This window comes from Siphateles boraxobius, unplaced genomic scaffold (genome assembly GCF_051911475.1).
Source record: "Siphateles boraxobius isolate OS27281-9 unplaced genomic scaffold, OSU_SipBor_1 24, whole genome shotgun sequence".
NCBI classification, from domain to species: Eukaryota; Metazoa; Chordata; class Actinopteri; order Cypriniformes; family Leuciscidae; genus Siphateles; species Siphateles boraxobius.
Genome location: NW_027508855.1, coordinates 6,897,968 through 6,921,791, shown reverse-complemented (window position 1 = coordinate 6,921,791; position 23,824 = coordinate 6,897,968). Strand labels below are relative to the sequence as shown.

Below are 23,824 nucleotides of genomic sequence, written 5' to 3'. Positions count from 1 at the left end.
ACATTTTATATTTATTTTTCACAGTGCAAGTAAAAACTATATAGATGCCTTTTACATTTTAGGATGAGGGTCCCTTACATGCGGATTATTCTATTTGGGGGTCGGTGGTATTTAAAAGATAGAAAACCCCTGCCTTAGAAAAACTTTTACAGAAGAAATAAATGTAGACGGTTGAATTTATTAATATGGTTATGATTTATTTGTTATAAAAGGTCTCTGTCTACCTCTCAGTGTAAAACTAAATTGGGACTAATCGCACTAGAAAAATCTTCTTTACATTTTTCTACCATATATAGTCAGAAAACGACATTTTCCAAAATTGCATGTATTTAATACAAAACAATACTGCAGACGTTACAGCAAGATGCTGCGTTGAAATATGCAGTCCCAAATAATCTCATAACAAAAGCCTATCATAGCAACTGTGTTCAGGAAGAGGGGGCGGGTTCAGACGTCATCTGTTCCTCCTCTGGGCTCCAGTCCCATCTCCAAACGTGCATCATGTGGTCGTAGAAGGAGCAGGTAGCCATCAGGCAGGACAGAGACTGGGTGTCTCCGACAGGGCTGGTGAAGGGGTCTGGAGCTGATCTTTTTTCGGGTAAAAGACAATGATCAGGTACGTATTGTCCCAAGTCATCCTCCAGAGAGGTATCAAAGCTGGCAGTGGGCGATTCATACTGGATCCTGAGGTGACCTCTGGACTCTGTGAGCCCAACGCTGGTTTGGGGAGGTTCCTGAGGAGAGGGGGGTGTGGAGTTGTTTAGGGGGAGTCTGGACCAGTCTGCTCCATATGCTAAAGAGTTGTGTAGAATATAAGAGGCCAGAACAGAACATGGTGCATCTTGTCCCTCTACAAACGTGGATATTAGGGAGAAACCAAAAGTTACAATGAAGAATTGTAAATTACACTACAGTTAAAACGTTTGGGGTCTGTTTCTTATGCTCACCAAGGCTGCATATATTTGATCACAAAAAGAGTAAAAACAGTAATACTGTAAAATATTACTTCAATTTAAGATAACCTTTCTATTTTAAAATGTAATTTATTCCTGTGATGGCAAAGCTGAATTTGTTTTTAGCAAAGCTATCACTCCAGTCACATGGTTCCTTCTTTGATCATTTCTTATCGCTCTCAGCATTGAAAACTGTTGTGCTGATTAATATTTTTGAGGAAACCGTGATATATATTTTTAGGATTCTTTACCGAATAGAAAGTTGATTTGAAATGCAACCTAGCTGAAAAAAAAAATTCTTTCAGCAAAAAAAATTCACTGATCCCAAACCTTCGAACGATAGTGTGCATATTTATCATTGGCATACACAGTGGCAAAGATTAACAGTCAATCTTACCCATAGCTTTCTGGCAGTGGAGAATATGGAAATCATTATGCATGCATGCAGCTAGCAGCAGGTGCTCTTGACTGGGGTGCCACTTGAGTCTCCACACGCCGCCACCCACTGCAGTCTCATTCAGGGGCGTCTTCATGTTCCTCCCGTCCCAGAGCAACACGTTCTCATCATAGCTACGAGAGGGACAAAACATGTACACGTCATACACTTAAATATTGTGTTTTTGATGATTGCTTCAGCAGAAACTAAGGGAAAATACACTGCAATGATGATTTTTTGCAAAAATTAACAATTATTCTTTTAGATTTATAATTCATGTTTTATATTTTCAGTTGTCTCCTACCTCCCAGTGGCTAGTATGTGCTCTCGATGGGGGTTACTGTGTATGCTGCATACTCCCATAGTGTGTCTGAGACAGGAGAGTAGTATTTATTTACCATGACTGTGCATAAACAGCATACAGAACATAATTAAGTGGACTCAAAGGCTAAAAGTAATGTTGGTTGATGAAACATCACAGCTACTGTCTCACCTCTTGCTGGTGAAGGTGGGGGAAGAGGGACCCATTCTCAGATCCCAGCCCTTTAGTTTGCAGTCATCACCACCTGAGATGGCAATTATAAAAAGTAATGGGTAACACTTTATAATAAGGTTCCATTAATTAATGGATGAACTAACATTAACTAACAATGAGCAATACATGTGTATTAATCTTTGTTAATGTTAGTTAATAAAATACAACAGTTCATGTTAGTTCATGTCAGTTCAGGTCCATTAAATAATATTAACAGATACAACTTTTGATTTTTAATAATGTATTTATTATTGTATTTTTATATTTGTATTTGTTTTTAATACATAAAGTATTTTCATTTTAATTTTAGTTTTATATTCGGAATTTTGTTATGTGCTTTTATAATGCAAATCGTTTTTTTAAACAAATACTTCTATTTAGTTTTTAATTTTAATACTTTCAAATTTTCATTACATTTAATTTTTTTTTTTAATTTCAGCTTTATTTCAGTTATCAAAAAATATTTTTTATAGTTTTATATAACACTAATAACACTAAATCAATGACGATACACATAACAACACCACAGAGACAAACAGTTCCTTTTGCTTGCTTGTTTTCCTCATACCTGAATAAACAATCTGAGTATCCCAGTAACTAAACGCTGAGATCCAGGCTTCAAAGTCGTGAGCTTTCCACTGACACACAGCAGTTAAACTGGCTTCCCCCAGAGACAGCACTGTGAGAGAGCCGCTTGAGTCACTGGACACCACACGCACATCACTGCTGCAAAAAGACAACAGCAACCATTATATACAGAGACAAATGCAATGGCAAATCATCAGTCCATCAATGATGAGTGCACCTTACCTCTCACCTCTCCCTGTGGACCAGTCTAAAGACAAGGCCAGTCTGTCAGGACCCAACTCTGCTTTCAACTCACACTCCAGACCACAGGTGCCCTGCTACTGGAGACACAGTCCAAACAGGCAAAATACACTTAATCAAGTAAAAGCAATAAAACATCTTAACATAGTGTCCGATGCCTATTGCCTATAATGTTAGGGGGACTTGGGCCCTAAGCTGCAGGATGATTCAAAATGTATTATTAATATTAATTACAAATAATGTAAAAAACATTCCAGTGGCTCTGGATTTAACTTGAATTAATAATTGGTGCTGCTAATAGAGCTTAACTTTTATTATATCTATCACAGTCCTTGAATGTGAATCTCCTCATGCAGCATGAGTTTGATTGGTCACCTGAGGTCCCATAAGCTTGTACAGCTGGATTTCCCCACTTGCAGTGGCCAAACCCAACAATGGACGTTCTGATATCGGCACATGACACCTGAGGAATTCAAATATAGCTATAAGAATCTGAATCAGCATTCATGCCATTACTGGAGGGGTGGAGCTAGAAGGTCCGACCACGCCCTAACTCTACCCATAACTCTATCCCTCCACCCATTAGATCCACAGAGGTGGAGCTGGACTAGGTCAAGCTAGTAGGTGTGGAGAATGGATGGTTCCACGCCATCACATACATTAGACAATATGCATAATGATATATACACAGAATGTTCTAAGTACAACAAAACATACATTTAGAGTGTGTAATGGTGTAGGTTAAGAGTGAATTGTAGTGAGCAGAATGAATAGTGAGGCTGCCTTACCACTTGAGGTCGAGTATAGCAGGAGTGTCTATTCTCTGAGTCTCTGTCAATGGAGGGATGAACGATGGTTGCGGATTACAGTGAAACAGATAAAGTCGACCGATTCTGTTCAGGGCAGTAGAGTCTTCTGCTGTCTGCGGTTAACAGAAAACACCGTTTCGAATTAGGCTAGAAGTGGCCAGTTGATACAATAATAATAATACCACACACACACACACACACACACACACACACACACACACACACACACACACACACACACACACACTACTTAGCTATTTAAATAGGGACATTCCATAGACGTAATGTTTTTATACGGTACAAACTGTAACAAGTTATATTCTATCCAATTACACTAACCCTACCCCTAAACCTACCTATCATACACAACTTTCTGCATTTTTACATTTTTAAAAAACATTTAATTACTGTATGTGTAAACCAGATTTACAAATGAGGACGTCCATAATTTTGCAGATTTTGTTCATTTCTGGGTACAATATAGTTAAGTAGGTACACACGCGGACACACACACACAAAATAAAATCAAAAGATATTTTGTATTAATTACCTTATCATCGCCTTTTTGAAGTTGGTAAGTCCCACATGCCAGAACATGAGACCATTGTGGTAATGGGCACCACTCCACGGTATCAGCGCTTAACTCCGTGTCAAACACTTGCAGAGTTCGGGTTCGAGACTGACAACCCATCGAAGCAACTTAGAATTGACCGAGAAATATCTGTAACTGACCAAGAAATGACTGTACGCGTGCTGTCACTCTATAATCCCTGCACACAGCACAGCAGACCAGCTGTCAGTAAATCATTTATTTACATTCTATATAATTTTATATGTTGAATTTCTATTACATTTCATAACTTTACTTAAAATACCAGTATCCAGGTCATAAAGATTTTTGTGTAACTTCGTCTTTTATCGTTTTTACGAGGCAAACAGGACGTGAATGGCACAACGACTTCCGGGTGTCTGATGTTTGACTGGCTGAGCGTTTAAATGGCGCCCTTGTTGCTTAACGTTATGGTGAACAGTTCCTAGTTGGAAAGCATGCAGTTTTTACTTTTTATGTGATTTTACGGTACATCAGTATGGATCAGATTAACCCCGAGTCAAAATCTGTCCTCTGCACATTGCTGGATAAAAACGATCAGTCCAAGTATGTGTTTTTTACGCAAAAGCGATCAGCAGGAGACACAAACATAGGGTGAGTTCATATGTCAAGCAGTGACAGCAGTCTGATGAGCTATACTCATAATTCATGTATGATAATTATAAATGTAGGTTGATAATTGAAGTGTTATTTTAATATTATAAACATACTCTTATTAATATTTTGAATTAGTTTTTTATATTTCCAGTTTTCATTTTAAGTTTTACGAATTTTGTTATTTTTTGGTCATCTTTATTAGTTTTTCTTAATAAAAATTCTAATTAGCTTTAATTTATTTTATTTCAGTTTTAGTAAGTACAATCATTTCAGTTAAAGTTGACAGCATTTCTAATTTTCACCCGTTTTTCATCCAATCAATTCATTATAAAAAATCTTATACGTTGAACTTTTACATATATATATATATATATATATATATATATATATATATATATAATTGCATATATTGTGATGTCTTGTTTCTTACAGATTTACCAATGGTGAAGTTGTTTGGAAAACTCAACTTTCAGAGGAGATTATGTCCCAGCTTGTAAGGATTTGTCGATGGGAGTCTTTCCACATGACAGATGTTCCTCTTTTACAGCAATAATACAAAGCTTTTTATTTCTTTACAGTTTAAGAAGTTTGCATTAAAGTCCACAGAGGATTATACCATCAAGCTAAAGTGAGGATCTGTGAAAGAGTACTTGAGTAATTGATAGTCTGATTTCTTTGGTTGGCAAGATCTTCTATCCTGTCTGAGAACACCCTCTTGTGTATCTGGACAGATGTGCATGTAAGACTGGCATAGCATTTGTGAAGCTGCAGGAGGACAGTGCTGTGCTGCATTTAGGATCCAAACCTACAGACCTCACTCTGTCTCTTTCAAAACTCACTGACTCAGAGGGAAGGACGGAAGTCAAGGAGCTGCTATTTAAAATGGCTGACAGCCTGCAACAGCTAGAAAGTCAAGGCAAGCAAAGATGCTTTCAATTATTATAATCGCTATTTTTTTTTTTAAATAGTTGAACCCTGGAGCTAGATGTTTGATGTTTTCAATCATTTTTAGGTGCATCATCTTCATTTAGTCCAGTCAAGAAACCTCAGAAGAGGAGTTCTGGTAAGTTAAGGCAGTGCTCTTTAAGCTTGTAGTTGGATTTAGTCAAGTGGATTTAAATCAGTGGTTCTCAAACATGATTTAAGAATTATGTAAATTTAGTTATATTAACATGATCTTTAAAGTACACAATGTAACTTTTTTTTGTTCAAAATTAATTTAAATAATGAGTCAATACATCATTCAAAGTGTGTTTTTGGCTTACTCTTATTCACGCCTATTGAAAGTGTTTATATCTTAGTATGGTTTTTGTGGGAACGATAAATTGCCATATGTAGCTCTAACAGGGTAAAGGGTCATATTCATCCGCAGAGTCATACACACACACAAAAAAATGTTCTTCTGCAAAATGCGTGCAGTTTTGTTTTTTAACTGTGAGAAGGTCAAAAATTACATGGTGTACCTTTAATTAAAATGCTAAAAGACTAAAAAAATAAAGATGTACAACATTAAGCTGACATTATATTTTTGAGGGCTTTTTAAAAGATTATTTATTACAACAGAAGTATTGTGTGTGTGTAAGGAAGGAAGAAACAGAAAGTAAGTTTAGATAGGAGGATCTTCGAATATAGTCAAAAATGTTAATAGTTACTGATTTAAATTGTCTAAGCTCTTTTAAAATCACATTTTTCTTTTTTTAGAATTTGAACCTAGAGAACGGCACACGGGTCCAATAGTAGCAGTTAGAAAACGCTTTCCTGGGGATTCTCTCATCAACCCTGGAACAAAAAGGTGAACTTTTTTTTTATTGACTTTAGACTAAAAAAATAAACGCATAAATCTGTGAAATTCTTTTCACCTCCTGTTCATGGACCATTTCTAACCATTTTACAGAAAGAAACCTGCAACAGGTGTGGCCTTTGATGATGGAGACGATGAATGAGGTCAACGTGAGCTTTTATTAAACATGAATTGTCTGTTTTTTAACCACCTCAACACTTACCAGTTTTAAAATATAATTGCATAGCAATAACACCATGAACTGTTTTAAGTCATCACGCATTTATTTAATGTTTTATGATTTTTTTTTCTTTTGTGTTGCTGATAAAAAAATGCAATTTTTAAATAAATGTGATAACTGAAAATGTTTTATTATTCGAATGACTGTATACAAATAAAAGTCACAAAATCAATTGAACAATTTATTGATTTAATTATTCTCTTTTCTCCCTGTTAATATTAAAAACACCAGTTCACCCCAGTTAGTACAAGAGAATGGAAACGATAAAGGTAATTGAAAACAAGCTGAAAAGGTCCAGTCAATCTTGTTACAAGGGAATTCACCTGAACATGGGTATTACTGGATGAAAAAACGTTCATAAATATTTTATCATATTCACATGTACTGAAGTTTACATTCCAAAGCACTTAATAGAAAGATAAAACTAAATCACCTCAACCATAATGCTATTTTATATGATACAGAACCACACTCATGTTTGCTGGTGTCTTAAATCACTGCACATGTTCATTTCCAAAGTGAAAAGCAGCTAGCACTGATCTTTAGTTAGGCTGTTGAGGTTCTCGTTAGCAGGAAATATATTTTGAGGAAAATATTTAGCAGGAAAGGAGACTTTGAGTGTTCAGAGTTCATTAGGTCATTTCTCACATAGTTGGTCACAATTAATTTACACATTTCAAAAACTGCTTCATTTCCCTTTGGTCATCGTACATGAAAATGCACCAACGGCCTCCTCATCCGTCTTTGATTTCCTCTCTTTGAGGAGCTCAAAAATATTGATCATACTCTTTAACACAGCAATGTCAGAAAAATAAAACACCATTATAGTACTAAGTGCCGACAATTGTGCAAGATTCAGAGATTTAGCACGGTTAGACTGTCACCAAGCGATAGGACCTAACCATCATGTACATCACTGGCATGAGGGAGAAACATCATTTAATTTCAAATGAACAAAATAAATGGCTAATTTCAGGAAAAAGAAATTACACTTGTATTACATTACAGTGCAAACAATAAAAACAAAACCTCCTGCTATTCAATAAACATATTTCAAGGGTTCTAAAATATAATAATCAAGAGCAATGACCTGATTTCGGTCTAACTGTAATAACAGTGACTCAAAGTTCACTTTTGGCTTCACAGTGATAGAGTGACACTTATGAACGTTTCAACAGACATCTGGTATTATGCAGCTTTTAACCATTCGCGGTAATGCAACGTAAAAGACACCGGTTTCAATTACAATTCTTGAAAAAAAAAAAAAAGGGAGAAACCCCTGGTTCAAGAGACACAAAAGTCAGCACAGAACACTTATGCCGTTTACATTCAACTACAAGACCATAAACATCTCGATAGCAGGGCTTTTTCGGTCCGGTTCGACTAAAGTCCTTTGAATCAGTCACGAGTCATTCACTATTGCATGTCCAATGTAAAAACTTCAATGAAGGTGCACAGGTACATTTGCATTCTTCAACAAGAACAACAGGTCTGTTCAAATCATTTAAGCATAGCAAAATTTCTTCAACCCACAACACAACAGGCTTGTCTTTTATAGCATGCTCTCAATGCAGGTACAAATAAACCAGAGTAAAGGAAAAAAAAGATGTAGGCTATAGTTACAACCGTTTCAAATGAACATGAGAATAAACAACAAGTTGCAAAGGCCTAACCCCTTCCTTGAGGCATGATTATGTTATGACATCAACACTACAATTAAAACAATTTCAACGTGTGATCAGTTTAAAGATAGTAAGACCATATTCAAATTTAAAGCGATACCAAATTAAACCATACGGCCGGTTTGTATCTAAGAAATACATTCTCTTTAATTCCCATCCAGCAGGCTTGAATATGAAGAACAGTAATACACGTTTCGATAAACCATCATCTCTAGAACTCCAGAGGGGAGGCTGTGGACTGAGAACCTCAGAGAACCACTCTCTCTGGCCCGATCACGTTCAGGCCCTGACTGTGTCCGCATCTCTGTTTAGAGTTCCCAGAAGAGCCGTTCTCTCGCTCAGCTACTGAAGAGCAAATGGAAACAGCAACAACCGCCTCACGTGGCCAGAGAGATGGATCCTCTTCCAGCGAGAGAAAAAACAACAACACACAAACGTCTTTCACCACACAGACACGGGTCTGAACTTGAGGCTTATTTTTTTTACCATCTCTCCGTCTGTGAGATTAACAGCTGTTTCAGCACAGAGTGTCTGTATTAAAGGACAACTGTACCTGTGAGAAGGGAAAATAAAAATGAATACAGAGAAGTATTTTAAATAATGTAGTACAGTAGTCTTGGGATAAACAAAAACATAGGATTGATATGAATATTTTGAAGTCCCAACCAGAGCTACCTAGTGGCATGTCAAGTGGTGTGTCGCTAGTACTAGTGCAGTTCTATTTACCAACAAATTACTCTTTTGATTTGGTTCTTTTAATGAATCAGTCAAAAGTTAATGGTTTGAACCAGTCTATCACAGGGGTGTCCAATCCTGCTCCTGGAGGACCACTATTCTGCAGAGTTTAGCTTCAACCTCAATCAAACACCTGAACCCGCTAATCAAGGTCGTACTAGCTGTGTTAAGGCAAGTTGGAGCTAAACTCTGCAGGACAGTAACCCTCTAGGACCGAGTTCGGTCACAACTGGTCTGACGAATTAACTTCTAAATCACTTACTGACTGGATGTTTGTGATATTGTGTAATTAAAGATTCACAAAAGTGTTTTATTGCAATAAACACTGTTTTAACGTACAAAACCATTAACATTAAGTTGTTAAAAAAATGAATTGTATTCAGAAAGGACAAATTACATGAAGGTAAAGACTTTTATAATGTTACAAACTATTTTTCAAATACATTTCCAATAGATGCTGTTCTTTTAAACTGTCTATTCATCAAATTATCATGGTTTCCACTAAAATATTAAGTAGTTTCAACTGTGATGATAACAGATAAATGTTTCTTGAGCACCAAATCAGCACATTAGAATAATTTCTGAAGGGTTATGAGACACTGAAGACAGGAGAAAAAAAAATCATCTTTTTCATCACAGGGAAAACTTACCTTTTATTTAATGTAATTTAAATTTATTTGAATATTTCACAATATAAATGTTTTTTTTGCTATTTGTATTTTTATTTTTGATCAAATAAATGCAGCCTAGTTTGGGACAAGAACATTTTCTAAACACTTCTAAATGTTTAATAGCTTTGATCTTATAACATTTTTGATAAATTAAACATTACAATTAATTTCTTTCTTACATTTTTTTAAAATAAAACAAATATTTCTAATAACAAATGTCTTTGTAAATCACAACCCAAAAGTAAAAGAGTAATAAGTCTTATGCAGACTGTGCCAAGCAGATTTAATTGAATTATCTCATTAACTGAAATATTGTTTTTTATATTGCGTGTCCCAAGTCTTACCCTCTCTTCCTCAAAGCTGATCAATCCTTCGTCATCATCACTCTCAAGTTCATCTGGCTCTTCACTTACAAGAGCGTTGAGTTCTGTGTTAGCAAGACGAGGCCTGAGGATGCTTAGCAGCCGCTGCAGTGGCGACTGACCAGCACTAGATGGGGAACTTTCCTGCTGTTCTAAGTTATCACTTTGCTTTTTTGCAAAGTTAACAAAGACCTAAGAAAAGAAAAATAGGATATTACTACTTTTTCTTGTTACAGTATATGCAGCTTTTGGATTTTGACCAGCAGTCAGTCGAAGAAACTACCGTTTATTCACTTTCATTACTTTACTCTTTCACTATTACTATACCATTTCATTGAGATATACTTACGTTGTCCAGGGTTGTCTGGCTGACAGAATAATCCTCGATACTCAGCACCTCTACCACCTGCTCCATTTTGCTAAAGACCTGAGCCAGAGAGATGTTCTCTGACTTCAGCTGGTACTGAATCTTCGTGTGGTGCCGCTCCTTAGGTAAAGGAATACGCAGAAGTTTACAATTTTTACTGCAAAGCGAAGCAAGCTCAAAATACACGCACATGTATACTAAGTTTTGTCAGCCTTGCACATAAACACCTTGTGAGAGCTGCTTACAAACTTCTACAAATATGAAAACTCAGTGTCTAATATATTACAATCCAAAGTGATAACATAGAGGCACTTGTATACTACGCCCATCTGTTTTGGAGAAATTTGAGCTGATGTATAGCAAATGCAAAAAAATATAAATTAGTTTCCAGTGTGTGTGTGTGTGTGTGTGTGTATATATGTGTATGTATGTGTGTGTATATATGTATATATATATATATATATATATATATATATACACACATATACACACACACACAAATTTATACACAAATGTATACAAAACTTCCCTTCAATATGTCAAAAAATCATTTATTTTCGTTCTATGCTTAAAAAATTGTCAATAAAGGTACAAATTCAACTTAATTCAAAATATATTCTATATTCAGTACTGAATATTAACCATTTGATGCACCTTTAGGATGGCCTCTGGAAAATTCCTGTTGAAAAAACGTATCACTTCCTTGACGCTAGCGGTGGTCTTAGTGCGTACTGTTATCATGTACCCATCCCCAAATCTGAAACAAATATATAAGAACAGTGTAGCAAAAATGTATAAGTGCACTGTACTCCTCAATCCCACATTTTAGTGGATGAGTCTTTTCAAACCTGTTTTTGAGATGCTGGATGCTTCCTAAGCACTTGAACCTGCCGTTAACCATGATGCCCAGTCTAGTGCACAAAGCTTCACACTCCTCCATACTGCAAATAAACATAACAGTACATTAGAGAGTGAAAGGTCACTGCTATTAACATTAAATACAAAACAGAGAACAAGATTTCCAGAGTTACCACACCTGTGTGACGTCAACACAACAGAACGTCCGGTCTTGATGATGTCAAGAATCAGGTTCCATAAGAACCGACGAGCCTTTGGGTCCATACCTGTGGTGGGCTCATCCTATAATGACAAACAAGATCATGTTTAGACCTGCTCAGGGTAATTAAACACAGCTCAGTAGCAATTTAAAAAAAAAACAAGACAAACTGATTAAGAAAAAGATTTTTGCAGTGAGAGTGGAGAATGTTACGGGAAGAGTAACAGGCATATCTAACCAGAAAGATGAGTGAAGGGTATCCAATCAGAGCAATAGCTGTAGAGAGTTTGCGTTTGTTGCCTCCACTGTAGGTGCCGGCAGGTTTGTCAGCATACTTGGACAACTCCAACTTCTCCAGAGCCCACTGAACCACCTTCAGGACACAAAGTGAGAGCAAATGAGAGTGAGTTACTGTAAAAAGGTGGTGGGAAAAACTTTCGACAGTAAGGACAAATCTAACAATAAACTGCAGTTAACATTTATAGATTGCTAAGTGCTTTTTCAAGCCGTTTTCAAGAGAGCTTTCAGAAGCTCTTATCCATACTTGACTATCACTGATAAGTGCATGACAACCATTTACAGAATGCTGTGTGACTGCACAGAGTGTGTGTGTGTCTGTGCTCACCCGTTCCTCATCTTTCCATGGGATGCCGCGGAGGCGTGTGTACATCTCCAGATGTTCTCGAGCAGTCAGGTCATCAAACAGAGCGTCAAACTGGGGGCAGTAACCGATGCTCTGCTGCACGCATAAAAGCTCCCGCAAGATACTGCAGGTTAATGAAAGACTTGCTCATACTGACTAAGCCATTTACACTAGCAGCAAATATACAACATGAATTAAATAACAAAACATAAAAAAGCTTTAAAGCAACAACACAGAAATCTATCCATCCATTTACCATCCATCCTCCTACACTGGTGGTCAAAAAATTGAACTAATTATGTTTTTTTTTTTATGATTTTCAAAGAAATTTCTTATGGTCACCAAAGGCTGCATTCATTTGATGAAAATTCAGTAAAAAGAGTAATTTTGTGAAATATTATTACAATTTTATTTAAATGTTTTGTACAAGAATATATTTTGAAAATAAATTTACAATATATATTTTTAATTATTAAAATATTATTTATTTATGTGATGGCAAAGTATTCTTCTTGTTTTAAACTTAAATTAAACAATATTAAATATTGGAGGTTTATGCTTAAAGATTTACCAAAAGCATAAAACCTATCAACTTAATTTAAGACATATGCTATATTCTATCAAAAAATACCTTGTATTTTCAATACCGAAAATTAATCAAATGGAGAACATTCAATAGTGTCGTTAGCATAGCAACATGCTAACATCAAATCTTCCTTACAATAAATAGGTCAATTTTTAAAAAATGAATTGAATGAATAAAATTTTATAAGATGAGACTTGTTTGAATTAAGTTTCACTTTTCTTACTCATGGGCAAATCACTTCTTCTTGTTTTATAGATAAATGATTGGTTTATTAACGTAGTTTAAGTTATATTCTATATTTTTCCACAAAAAAAAAACCTGCCATGACATCAGAGGTGTTCTGAATGTAGCACCTGTGTCCCTGGATAAAGGCCTCTCCCCCCGTTGTGCTCTCGTCTCCTGTCAGCATTTTGAAGGTGGTGGTCTTTCCTGCTCCGTTCACTCCCAGCAGCCCGAAGCATTCCCCAGGACGGACCCCCAGACACAAACGGTCCACTGCCAGGATCCGGCCCATCTTACGAGACTTGTACACCTGTAGGGAGACGCATGTGCAATTTCTAAGAACTCTACGCAGGCTCTAAGAACATCAGAACGATGGGTTCAGGTCTAATCAGACAGGTTAAAGGGGAAGTTTTTAAAGTGTCATGGAGTTCCTGACCTTGGTTAGGTTGTCGATCTTCAGCATGTCATTGTCAGCATCTCCCCTCAGCACTCGGCGTCTCTCACAGGCCACATCAACATCATCGTCCTCAACCGGCTGACTGCTGACAGGCACTCTCCTTGAAATCACATGGAAACAGTGACCTTTAGAACTTTTTCATTTTCAACTGTCAAAGACACACACACAGACACACACATTGTATACAATCACACACTCACTGGGCTTTCCTGAGGAAGTTGTACTGGCACAGAATTGTAATAAGAAAGCCAACGAAACCCTCAATGGTCATTGCCACCAGTCCCCGTGTCACAATGTCCCATTCAAATGGAGACTTCACCTTATCAAACTGGCCTGCAGGGAAGAGAAGGCATTTAACCATTTGAAAAAGGTAAGAAAAGTCCTCAACAGTGCCCTGAGATGGGGAACACACAAACACACCTATCTTGGCGTAATACTCATTGATATACTCATTATAGGCCATCTCCATCAATCCATGACCAAGGTTATAGTTGGGAAAGATAAGAAAACAAGACTTCAGATAGCTGTTTACCAACTTCAGATCCTGTGAGGTAAAAGAAAAAAAACATATTAGTGATAAAATGCTACACTATTATATGATATTAAACATTAGATATGACGGAAGGTCAAGAACATCTAGGTGGGATTTAAAATGAAATTAAAATGGCCAATTAAAAAAATTCAAAAGGAAAACAGCACAAAAAAAAAAGTGCAAATACACCCCAACCCCATTGCCGAATGGGTAAAAAAAAGTTGTTTTTTTTACAAAAAAAAGAGTAAAAAATACATTTGCAAATAGTTTTATATTTGCAGCTTGCCTACAGAGAAAACAAATATTTTATTTAATATAAACATTATATTTACACACTTGATGGATTATATTAATTTATTTGGAATTATTTATCTGAATGACCAGTCAATAAATAAATATGAGAAATAGAAATGTATATAAAAATATACATTTAGATATATTTAGATACATATAACTCAATTTGATTTATTTACAGGGTATTTAGATTTACTTATTAAATATAATTAAATTCAGCAAAGGAAAGGGGCTGATAATCTTCATTTACAGGAAATGTTTTGAGAATGCAAATTTTTACACTTTGAGAAATGACATTAAGTAAATTAGCCAAAAATCAGACATTTAGGAGATTTTCTTTCTACAGACATTTGATTATGTTCATTTTAAGTTACATAATATTTTACCTAACATATTTAATCATTCACAGTCTAAATGGAATTTGTGTCTTACTATTGCTTCTAAAAAAAGCTAAATGACACCAGTTAATAAACTCCACGAGTGACATGCCACGAGTGATAAAAATGTATGATGCAAAACAATTTCTCTCTCTGATGTACCTTGTCATGCTCAAAGAGCTGTAGGAGGAAAGTGGCCACCGTGGCTGTGATGCCAATGAAGAGATTAATGACTATGAGGAAAACATAAGCTGTGCTCGGCACCTCAAACCAGAAAGAGGCTGGATACATGATGGGGGTTATAGACCAGCTAGAAAGAGAGAAAGGGAAATGTCACATTTTATTTGGGATTTAAAAAAAAATTATGTCACTCAATGTCTGAGTTAAAGTCTTCATGCAGTAAGAGCTTACCCATAAAGGAGGAAGAGAGAAAGCACTGCTGGGAAATTCGTAGGTGACGTGTATGCAGGAAGGTCGAACACAAACAGAATTAGGACACAGCATGTGGCTGGAACCAGGTAGTTCAGCTAGCGAAGAAAGGACAAAAGAAATATGTGTGTAAACCAATTTAGCCCTCAGGACTGTTCTTGTTTGTGAATACCACACAATGTCTTCTTCACCCTACCATGTCCCATATGTAGTTTGCTAGCCAGTAAGTGACAGGGTCACATCCGCTGACAAACTGAAGGTGTTTGGCCTTGGTGGATTTTTCTGCTACCAGGAAGACCACGAAACTCGCTGGGACAAAGGACATGGCTACTATGATGAAGATGGCAATAACCACATCAGTGCCCTGGAGCCTAGAAGGAGATGGAGAGCAGATATTAAATCAGTAAGAGCTTTTTAAAAGAGCTATTTTTCTGTAAAGGGCTGGCTCTCAACTCCGGAACATATTGCCAACTGAAATAAACAAAAAAAAAAGCAGTGCCTGACAAAGCCTTTTACAGTGTGATTGTAAAGCTAGCACTGGCTTAAGAGAAACCAGAGCTGTACACAATTAAAATTGTAATAAATTATTGATTTAATCAGTTTCATCAATCCACCTTATTTTTCAGGTAAGCACGGGTGCAGCCATTTGTAATTTGAATGCGCCTGGCTTCCGGTGTCATTCCCTTCCAGTTATTTTTAGCTGTACAATACAGCCGACATGCAAACTGGTTTACCATATTATTTTAATATTGTCATCATTATAAAGATGCTAGTTTGTAGCACAAACAGTTTTACAGTTTACTGCACTATGATACATTCTTCTCGTTATTTCTCTATAGCGGCTAAGAAATCGGAAGTGTTGAAAAATAAGATGGATATGTTGCCAAGGTCGGGATTTTAGGTATTTAGGTACTTTTTTTGTGCGAATATGTATGTATGGGTATATTAAGTTAGTGAAAAGTGTAAACCAAAAGTAAGAAGGGTTGGTAGTTTGTAGGGCTGGTAGTATTTTTTCAAGAAAAGCCTTTTTAGGGACCTAAGATGGAAATAAGCATATGCAATATTCAATGTACAATGTACAATGTACAATGCATATTTTTCAGCTCTTTGGCTGGAATGTTTTTTTGTACTGATTCTATTTATCATTGTTTGTTAAATAATTTATCTGTGCACATCACATTTTTTTAATCCATATGCCCTAATATTCTTTAATCAAAATAACTTTCCCTCCCACTCTCTCTGTCATCTCTTCTCTTCTCTGATGACGTGTTTACTGGCACGAACAACCTGTCACTCACATGAGATCACAACAATAGCAAACCACAATCATCCAACGATCCAATCAACTCTCGATGGACAAAAATAAAGTCACGTCTTTTTTTTTAGTTTGAGAAGCTGTTCTCTTGGCTATACGTCACAATAGGGAAGAAAGGTCTATCACTTCCAATTCATGCCGACTTAAAATAAACCAATAATAAAAAAATAATAATCAATGAGTGTCAAAGGTTTGGAACAGGAAGCAGAGAGGAAAGTAAGACTTACAGATAATCCAAAGAAAGACTGGCACTGGTTCTGTTCATGGGATGATTGGTAACTGTGATGCCTGTGAATGTGAGCATATACGCGAATTTTAGTGCAACTAAACAATCTATATGACAAAAACCAACAGAATTAAGATGACTTAAAAAAGTCAGTAAAACACGCACAATTACAGAGAAAGAACACAGCCAATCAAAGTTTTCAATCAGTGTTTCTACATAAACACTAACAGCTAATTCAGCCAGTGAACTCACCGTATGCAGCAGGGTTTCCTTTACTACTGGGCAGATTGGCTCTGAGGATGGCATTGTTGAGGACATTTAGGTAAGTGGGCATACTGTGATACCCTTTGTTATTGTAAAGCACCTGCAGTTCAAGACAAAAACATTAAACCTATGATAAAATATTAGTTTTAAAAACGATTCGGTATAAAGGGTAAAGATGCTCTGACTTGCCTGTGAGGATCGCCTCACTGCTATTTTGCGCACCATAGGTTGCGCTTTTCTCCCGAAAGATGCTGGGACAGATTTCTGAATGTTTCCTACAGTAAAGCCTCCATATCTACAGGATAAGAAAAAAAAAACCCACACACTTTTCTTGAGTTTGAGGGGTAAAAAAAAAAAATGGATGAGAATTGGCCTGAAATAGAAATTCATCTGTCTTATTGTGAACAATTCATCCATGCATGTTTCATAAAAAAAATAAAAAAAGTAATAATAAAATGTTTTGACAATGTAATTTTGACCAAAACTTGTACAATAATTTAGTCCAGCTAAATGCCACTCTTTTCTTAATTGACCTCAAACACGCATTCAGATTTCTTGCCTCCATCCAATCAACAACTGTTAGATTGAACCAAGACCGCCCTATTTTTATTTTTATTTTTTGATAATCCATTTGACTCAGATGTACGTCACTCACAATATGGAAGAAAAGTTCTGTTGCTACTTCTGTTACATCAAGACTTTAAAGGAGTCATATTTTGATTTTTAAAAAAAAATAATTTTCCTTGATGTCTAGAAATAAAAGTGTTCAATACACTATATAAACAACATCCTGATCCAACCAGTCCAAAAAGTAAATTTATCGAAACTGAAATGCACAAACTGCTCATCCAGAAACCAATGGTTTGCAGTGATGTCATAAGGATAAATACACAAGCATATTTACAAATGTGCAACGATATTGTACCATATTACAACATATTCAGTATTCAACAACTTGGCCTGCTCAGTCACTTTGCTTGCATTGCAAAGACGTTCATTAAAAAACTGGACTGAAAATTGGACCTCGTTGCAAACTCACAAATTTAGAGTAAGGGTTTCACATTTAAAGAGGGTGTTTATATATAACTCTTAAAGGTACAGAAGCAAAAAACAGCCATCTTAATTCTATATCTCCCTGTTACAACTAAAGGTCTAAATTGCTATGTCTGTGGTGTAAAATACTTTGACAATACTGGAAAATAAATAACATTTCGACACCCTTTCAGAAGATTACCTGTGTAATCTGAGACGATCAGAGGTGTACAGGAGATATTCGGAGACGTTGCGACCTGTGATGTCCACCAAGATGTCTCCGGTTACTACCTTCATGAGGGGCGGTCGGCCCCCGACTCCACTGGGGCAGGAGAAGCCTGTGCCCTGCATGGAGCAGATACAGCGCACCGGCTCTCGGATGGTCAAGGGCAGCGTGGGGGAAGACGTCGCCATCTCTGTGGGAACACAGCAGGGTGAGAGGAAGAATACATATTTCACAGCTTCATGGAAAAAGAGAGTCGGCACACAGGATGTTTCAGAACAATGTTCATTACGCAAGGAAAATAAAATATTAATTTTTAGCATTAGCAGGCAGGTATGCAGCACCGAAATTATTTTCAGTCATTTCTCTCCAAAGTTTCATAACTTTCAGTATGAATCACTATTTCTCTTTTATATTTTTGGGCTGCCGATCAGTGTTAAATTTTTATAGTTTATTTTGTCAATATTTCATCATATTCATTTATTTTTGAAAATTTTACTAAACATAACTAAAATGGCATCTAATATTAATAGAATACTTCACCCAAAAATAAAGAACATTATACCGGTTTGGAACAATTTTCATTTTGGGGTGAATTATCCCTTTAATATTTAATGAAAATTTTTACAATTAAACCAAATTAAATTGATCAATGGTGAAAGTTAATTTAGTAAAAATTAATTTATTAATTATAACATTTCTAATTTTACAAAGTACTTATATTTCAAATAAATGCTGTTCTTTTGAACTTTCCATTAAGCAAAGAATCCTGAAAAATGAATCACGGTTTTAACAACAACAACAACAACAACAAAAAACACCAACAACAAAAACAAAAAAATAAACCACCAAAGAATGTTTTAAACATTGCTAATAACAAGAAATGTTTTTTGAGCAGCAAATCAGCATATTAGACTGATTTCTAAAGGAAAATTCAGCTTTGCATCACAGGAATACAAATTCTATTTTAAAATGGTTTTAAAATAGGAAGCAGTTGTTTTAAATGATAAAATTGCTAACATGTAGATGCATATTGAATCATATACTCTGTAAACTCTGACCTCGGACAGTAGTAGGAGGAGCGGCAGTGTAGTTCCAAAGGCCATCTTCAAAATGTGCCTCCGGGTCATCAGAGGGGGCAGGAGAGGGTGGCGGGGGCACAAAATTTGATAAAGGCACACCCTGTGTGAAGGAATCCAGGCACATAGAGTCAAAGTAGCGGGCTGCTAGGGTTTTGGAGTTGTTGGCATATGGATTCAGAGTTTGAGCCAGTTGGTCCAGAGTGCTGTTGAAGGGAGTTTTCAGTACACAAGTTGCACCAACTCCAGAGGGTAGACGCAGGGTGTTAACAATCCGCTGTGGGCCTGCGTCTGGAGAAAGTTTACTCCTGAAGCAAACAAAGATTGAGAAGGATTGAGAGAGACGATGTGTGCGTGTCTTCATTTTACTTTAAATACAATCAGCAACAAAGAAGTCTTTAGATATTTAAAATGTTATTTTACTGTACAATAACCTTGTGGCTGACCTGTACTGAAGTCTGTTTTCATTGGCATAAGGGATGAAGTTTCCACGAGGCTGTGTGTAGTTGTGATACTGAGATGGGGACAGAATCAGGGGAGGAAGGTCACCTACAGAACCAAAGAGAGACCATCAGAATAGCCTTCACTCAAGCCTTATTAAGATCTGCATCATTTTAGTGCCAGATAACAAATGCTCTGATTAAATCATTAAATTAATCTCCATAATGATATATTCAAAATCAAATTGCCCCGTAAAATAGTTTAAAAAAAAGTTAGTGGTTCTTTCTTTTGGAAAGCATTTAATGCTCACCAAGGCTACATTTATTTGATCAAAACTATAGTAAAAACAGGCATACTATATTGTGAAATATTATTACAATTTTGAATATTGTTAAATAATGTGAACGTTTGAAACAACTATTTTCTATTTTAATATATTTTAAAATGTAAATAATTCCTGTAATGGTAAAGCTGAATTTTTAGCAGCCATTACTCCAGTCTTCAATGTCATATGAAACAAGAAATATTTCTTATTACTATCAATTTTAAAAACTGTTTTTATTTTATTTTCAGTTTATTTGCCTATTAAATATTTTTGTGGAAGCTGATACATTTTTTCAGGTTTTCTTTGTGTTCAAAAATGTTAAAAAGAACAACATTTATTTGAAAAAGAATTCTATTTTAACATCATAATTGTCTTTACTGTCATTTTTTATCAAAACTTTCAATTGGTAGATTATTCGATATTTTCCCCTTGAAATTCCAACAACACTGATTATATAGTGCTGTATAATGTTAAATACCTTGATATGAAACATTTTCAACACTTTCTTTATTGATTTTAGATACATTAACATTAAAACATAAAACGTGTGACCTTTCAAACGTGATTACGTAATGCATGAATGAGAGCTAGTGCAAGACGAGCATTTGTGGTTAAAAAGTAATGTTTGTTTTTTTACGAAAATGACATTGTTTCTCTAGATAAGACCATTATTCCTCGGCTGGGATCATGTAGAACCTTTTGAAGCTGCACCGAAACTGCAATTTGGACTTTCAACCAATTGGTCCCCGTTGAAGTCCACTATATGCAGAAAATCCTGGAGTGTTTTCCTCAAAAACCTTAATTTATTTTCGACTGAAGAAAGAAAGACGTGAACATCTTGGATGACATGGGGGTGAGTAAATGACCAGGAAATTTTTATTCTGGAGTGAACTAATCCTTTAACAATATATGTGAGTTTTTCCAAAGCCAAACAATAATCAATTCCTGTAACCATTGTCCTTTATATAAAATTACAAGGTGCCCTGTGTCTTTCTTACCAATCTCAGGCACAGATAGAGCTACAGTCATGGCCACACAGACGAAGAAAGCAGGCAGCAGGATCTGTGAGAGAATGCCCTTGGTGTTCCTCTTCGCACAGTGAAACCTTTTCACTATCAGCCCGTGAAACTGCCGAAGTTTCAGCCACGAGCCCTCAAGCTTAAAGCTGCCTTGGCCGTCCAGTATTGGTGTCTCTGGAGAGGACTCTTCATCTGGAACACAGAGGGTATATGGTACACTGAGCGGTAGGTAAGCACTTTATCTGTTACCTCCAGGCCCTTCAGAGATGCACTTGTCTCAGAAAGACTTCAGCTTTATGTGTCCAGAAGCCACAAACAGCAATAGACAAAATGTTCTTTCTAAAAGCCATAGAAAAAGATAGAACCACAAAAAGAACTATTTTCTGATAAGCTTCTAACAACACAACCACTAACTGAGCTACAAATGAAGAAAATATTAATAATTAGGTCTCTCATTCAATTAAACATTTTAAAATATTAAATAAAATGTAAATTAAAACTTTTCTGTAATTTTAAAAAAAGAAGCCGACAAAGCTAAATAATTGTTTAATTATGTTAATAATTTGTTTCTAATTATTAGTTCTAATCAGCTATGAATGTTCAGTTTTTTTTAGAAATTACCATGAAACAGTTACAATGTCAAAGTGAATAAATGTGTTAATAACATAAATAATTAAATCACACTGAATAACAACAATAATTATCAATAATCAGGGCTCTAAATAAATGGAACTTTTTTTTTTTTTTGAAATCACACAGACCATGAAACAGTTACATTGTCAAACTGAATAAATGTGTTACATAAAAAGAAAAAAAATGTAATCGCATAATAATAATAATAATAATAATAAATAATTATTATTATAAATAAATATTATTATGCTATTTTCCTCACCTCGGAGACTGGCCGAGTCAGGATCCTGGACATTGTCAAACAGAGGGCAGTAGTCTCCATAGAAGTCAGAATAGAGGCCCCCTTCATCCCCTCTCACTGAGCCCAGAGAAGAGCCGGACTGTAGGGACGCTTGGCTTGGGCTCAGTCTGGAGCACATCATCAGGTTACTGAGCTCCACCTCTGGCCGGATCACGGCAGCAGCTGGTGCCCCCTCACACTGTGGCCTTCCTAAAAGATTAGAGGGCTTCCCAGCTGACGCTCCACCGGGAGAGTCCTTCATATCTGACAGAGAAAAAGAGAGAGATGTGAAATATGAATCAAATCTCATGGCTTTAGATGCATTGCTACAGCACTCTTCAACATCTAACCTGCATCGCTGTTCTCTAGTGATAGATCCTCTTCTGATACCTTCAGAAAGACCTCCTCCAGTGTGGTGTCCATCACACCAAAGCTGGTCAAGGCCAAGTTGTCCAAACTCTGCTCCAGCGCCTTAAGAAAATTCACCCAACATATGTGCCCATCAGCAAATGCTTCATATTCAAATGAATATTTGATGATATCAAACTGTGTCTTTCCAACTGTCTTAAAACATTGTTAGAGTGTACCTGAAACAGTCTCTCAAAACAGCCTTTCTTGACAGCTTCTGACGGTAGGACATAAGAGAGCTCAGTGTTGGAGTCAGACACCAGCAGGCAGGAGGCAACATACTGACGGATGAACTGTGTCACTCTGCTCTCTGAACATGGAGATATCGAAGAGGATGGAGACTGACCTGAGAACAAACAGAAACATGACTTGGCCCACGGCAGATGAAAGAGCAGAAGAAGAACTAGAAGATATTTTTGCTGCTTTTTTGATATTTTAAAACATCAAACAATGAAAGGAGGAACAGAAGAATCATATAAAATTTACAGAGATAAAACGGAGACAACAAATAGTAGGTTCACAGAAAAATGTTCAGTGTTTTACATTGTAAAACAGATCTTTACAAATAGATTGAGATAATATAATTATAAACAATTTTATACATTCATAACAGTAGTATTTTAGTGTTATTTATATACTAGTTTTATTTATTTTTAAATTAGCTTATATATTTTAATATTTTCAGTTTTACCTTTTTATTTTAATTGTAATTGTTTTTTGTGTTTTGTCATAGTATATATATATGTATATGTATTTATCAGCTTTATTTCAATTAACAAAAATGTTTATGTTTTAGTTAATACCAGCCTTGATTCATAATTTTAGAATATATCACGGAATTTTGGTACATTTCTTGACAATATAGTATTGGTAGAAACTTGGGGAATCAAATAGGGAAATGATGTGAGCTGGACTCAAACTCGCAAAGCCCACATGACGGCTCAGACATACATAATTACAATTTTCAAAAATGTGCAAGTCCACAAATGAGGATACCTGCAGTGTGCGAGTCACTCTGTTTCTTGACAAGTGTGAGTTTGTAGCCGTCTCCATATGTGCTCTTGAGGAACAGAGGAGAACCGCAGCACTTGAGCTTGCCATGAGAGATGATGGCAATCCGGTCTCCCAGTAGATCAGCCTCATCCATGTGGTGAGTGGAAAGCAGGATGGTGCGACCTGCTCACACACAGATTCTAGTTTTGGACTGATCATGTATTTGGAAACTGATGCAACAACACACTACCATTTAAAAGTTTGGGGTCAATAATGTTTCACAATATTAATGTTTTTACTGTACTTTTGATCAAATAAATGCAACCTTGTTGAGAATAAGAGACGATTCATATTCCTGACCCCAAACTTCTGAATGGTAGTGT

At 36.1% G+C, this 23,824-nt stretch overlaps 3 protein-coding genes across 3 annotated transcripts in view; 1 reads left to right on the top strand and 2 right to left on the bottom strand.

Annotated features, from left to right (window-relative positions):
• Positions 1 to 171: 171 nt before the first annotated feature.
• Positions 172 to 4,252, bottom strand: dph7 (diphthamide biosynthesis 7). The gene is made up of 9 exons (XM_077241051.1): positions 4,112 to 4,252; positions 3,541 to 3,674; positions 3,128 to 3,215; positions 2,735 to 2,829; positions 2,493 to 2,650; positions 1,883 to 1,955; positions 1,694 to 1,759; positions 1,351 to 1,523; positions 172 to 850 (listed from the first exon to the last, which is right to left on the bottom strand). The coding sequence occupies exons 1-9, from the start codon at positions 4,250 to 4,252 to the stop codon at positions 429 to 431; spliced, it is 1,350 nt and encodes a 449-aa protein (XP_077097166.1). The 3' UTR covers positions 172 to 428.
• Positions 4,253 to 4,529: 277 nt separating this feature from the next.
• paxx (PAXX non-homologous end joining factor) lies at positions 4,530 to 6,966 on the top strand. Its single transcript, XM_077241052.1, has 7 exons — positions 4,530 to 4,765; positions 5,201 to 5,261; positions 5,347 to 5,396; positions 5,500 to 5,684; positions 5,781 to 5,831; positions 6,470 to 6,560; positions 6,663 to 6,966. The coding sequence occupies exons 1-7, from the start codon at positions 4,650 to 4,652 to the stop codon at positions 6,709 to 6,711; spliced, it is 603 nt and encodes a 200-aa protein (XP_077097167.1). The 5' UTR covers positions 4,530 to 4,649; the 3' UTR covers positions 6,712 to 6,966.
• Positions 6,899 to 23,824, bottom strand: part of abca2 (ATP-binding cassette, sub-family A (ABC1), member 2) — a 59,979-nt gene continuing 43,053 nt past the window's right edge. The window contains exons 24-49 of the mRNA XM_077241049.1: positions 23,445 to 23,624; positions 22,628 to 22,794; positions 22,391 to 22,511; positions 22,023 to 22,304; positions 21,107 to 21,319; positions 19,789 to 19,891; positions 19,325 to 19,650; positions 18,243 to 18,456; positions 17,198 to 17,303; positions 16,997 to 17,108; positions 16,746 to 16,806; positions 15,400 to 15,574; positions 15,186 to 15,301; positions 14,937 to 15,084; positions 13,992 to 14,115; positions 13,772 to 13,904; positions 13,551 to 13,671; positions 13,246 to 13,424; positions 12,289 to 12,430; positions 11,902 to 12,036; positions 11,643 to 11,746; positions 11,455 to 11,547; positions 11,261 to 11,363; positions 10,589 to 10,726; positions 10,222 to 10,431; positions 6,899 to 9,024 (exon numbers count right to left, since the gene is read on the bottom strand). Of these exons, the coding sequence (XP_077097164.1) occupies positions 8,989 to 9,024; positions 10,222 to 10,431; positions 10,589 to 10,726; positions 11,261 to 11,363; positions 11,455 to 11,547; positions 11,643 to 11,746; positions 11,902 to 12,036; positions 12,289 to 12,430; positions 13,246 to 13,424; positions 13,551 to 13,671; positions 13,772 to 13,904; positions 13,992 to 14,115; positions 14,937 to 15,084; positions 15,186 to 15,301; positions 15,400 to 15,574; positions 16,746 to 16,806; positions 16,997 to 17,108; positions 17,198 to 17,303; positions 18,243 to 18,456; positions 19,325 to 19,650; positions 19,789 to 19,891; positions 21,107 to 21,319; positions 22,023 to 22,304; positions 22,391 to 22,511; positions 22,628 to 22,794; positions 23,445 to 23,624 (3,842 nt within the window). The 3' untranslated portion in view covers positions 6,899 to 8,988. The remainder of the gene's footprint in view (positions 9,025 to 10,221; positions 10,432 to 10,588; positions 10,727 to 11,260; positions 11,364 to 11,454; positions 11,548 to 11,642; positions 11,747 to 11,901; positions 12,037 to 12,288; positions 12,431 to 13,245; positions 13,425 to 13,550; positions 13,672 to 13,771; positions 13,905 to 13,991; positions 14,116 to 14,936; positions 15,085 to 15,185; positions 15,302 to 15,399; positions 15,575 to 16,745; positions 16,807 to 16,996; positions 17,109 to 17,197; positions 17,304 to 18,242; positions 18,457 to 19,324; positions 19,651 to 19,788; positions 19,892 to 21,106; positions 21,320 to 22,022; positions 22,305 to 22,390; positions 22,512 to 22,627; positions 22,795 to 23,444; positions 23,625 to 23,824) is intronic.

What these genes read in the sequence shown, in the direction of transcription:
- paxx (XM_077241052.1), top strand. Translation starts at nt 4,650, where the DNA reads ATGGATCAGATTAACCCCGAGTCAAAATCTGTCCTCTGCACATTGCTG. An exon ending in GATTATACCATCAAGCTAAA is followed by an intron (nt 5,397 to 5,499) that starts GTGAGGATCTGT and finishes GTATCTGGACAG; the next exon opens with ATGTGCATGTAAGACTGGCA. An exon ending in ATCAACCCTGGAACAAAAAG is followed by an intron (nt 6,561 to 6,662) that starts GTGAACTTTTTT and finishes ACCATTTTACAG; the next exon opens with AAAGAAACCTGCAACAGGTG.
- dph7 (XM_077241051.1), bottom strand. Translation starts at nt 4,252, where the DNA reads ATGGGTTGTCAGTCTCGAACCCGAACTCTGCAAGTGTTTGACACGGAG. An exon ending in TTCAAAAAGGCGATGATAAG is followed by an intron (nt 3,675 to 4,111) that starts GTAATTAATACA and finishes TGTTAACCGCAG; the next exon opens with ACAGCAGAAGACTCTACTGC. An exon ending in TCCACAGGGAGAGGTGAGAG is followed by an intron (nt 2,651 to 2,734) that starts GTAAGGTGCACT and finishes GTCTTTTTGCAG; the next exon opens with CAGTGATGTGCGTGTGGTGT.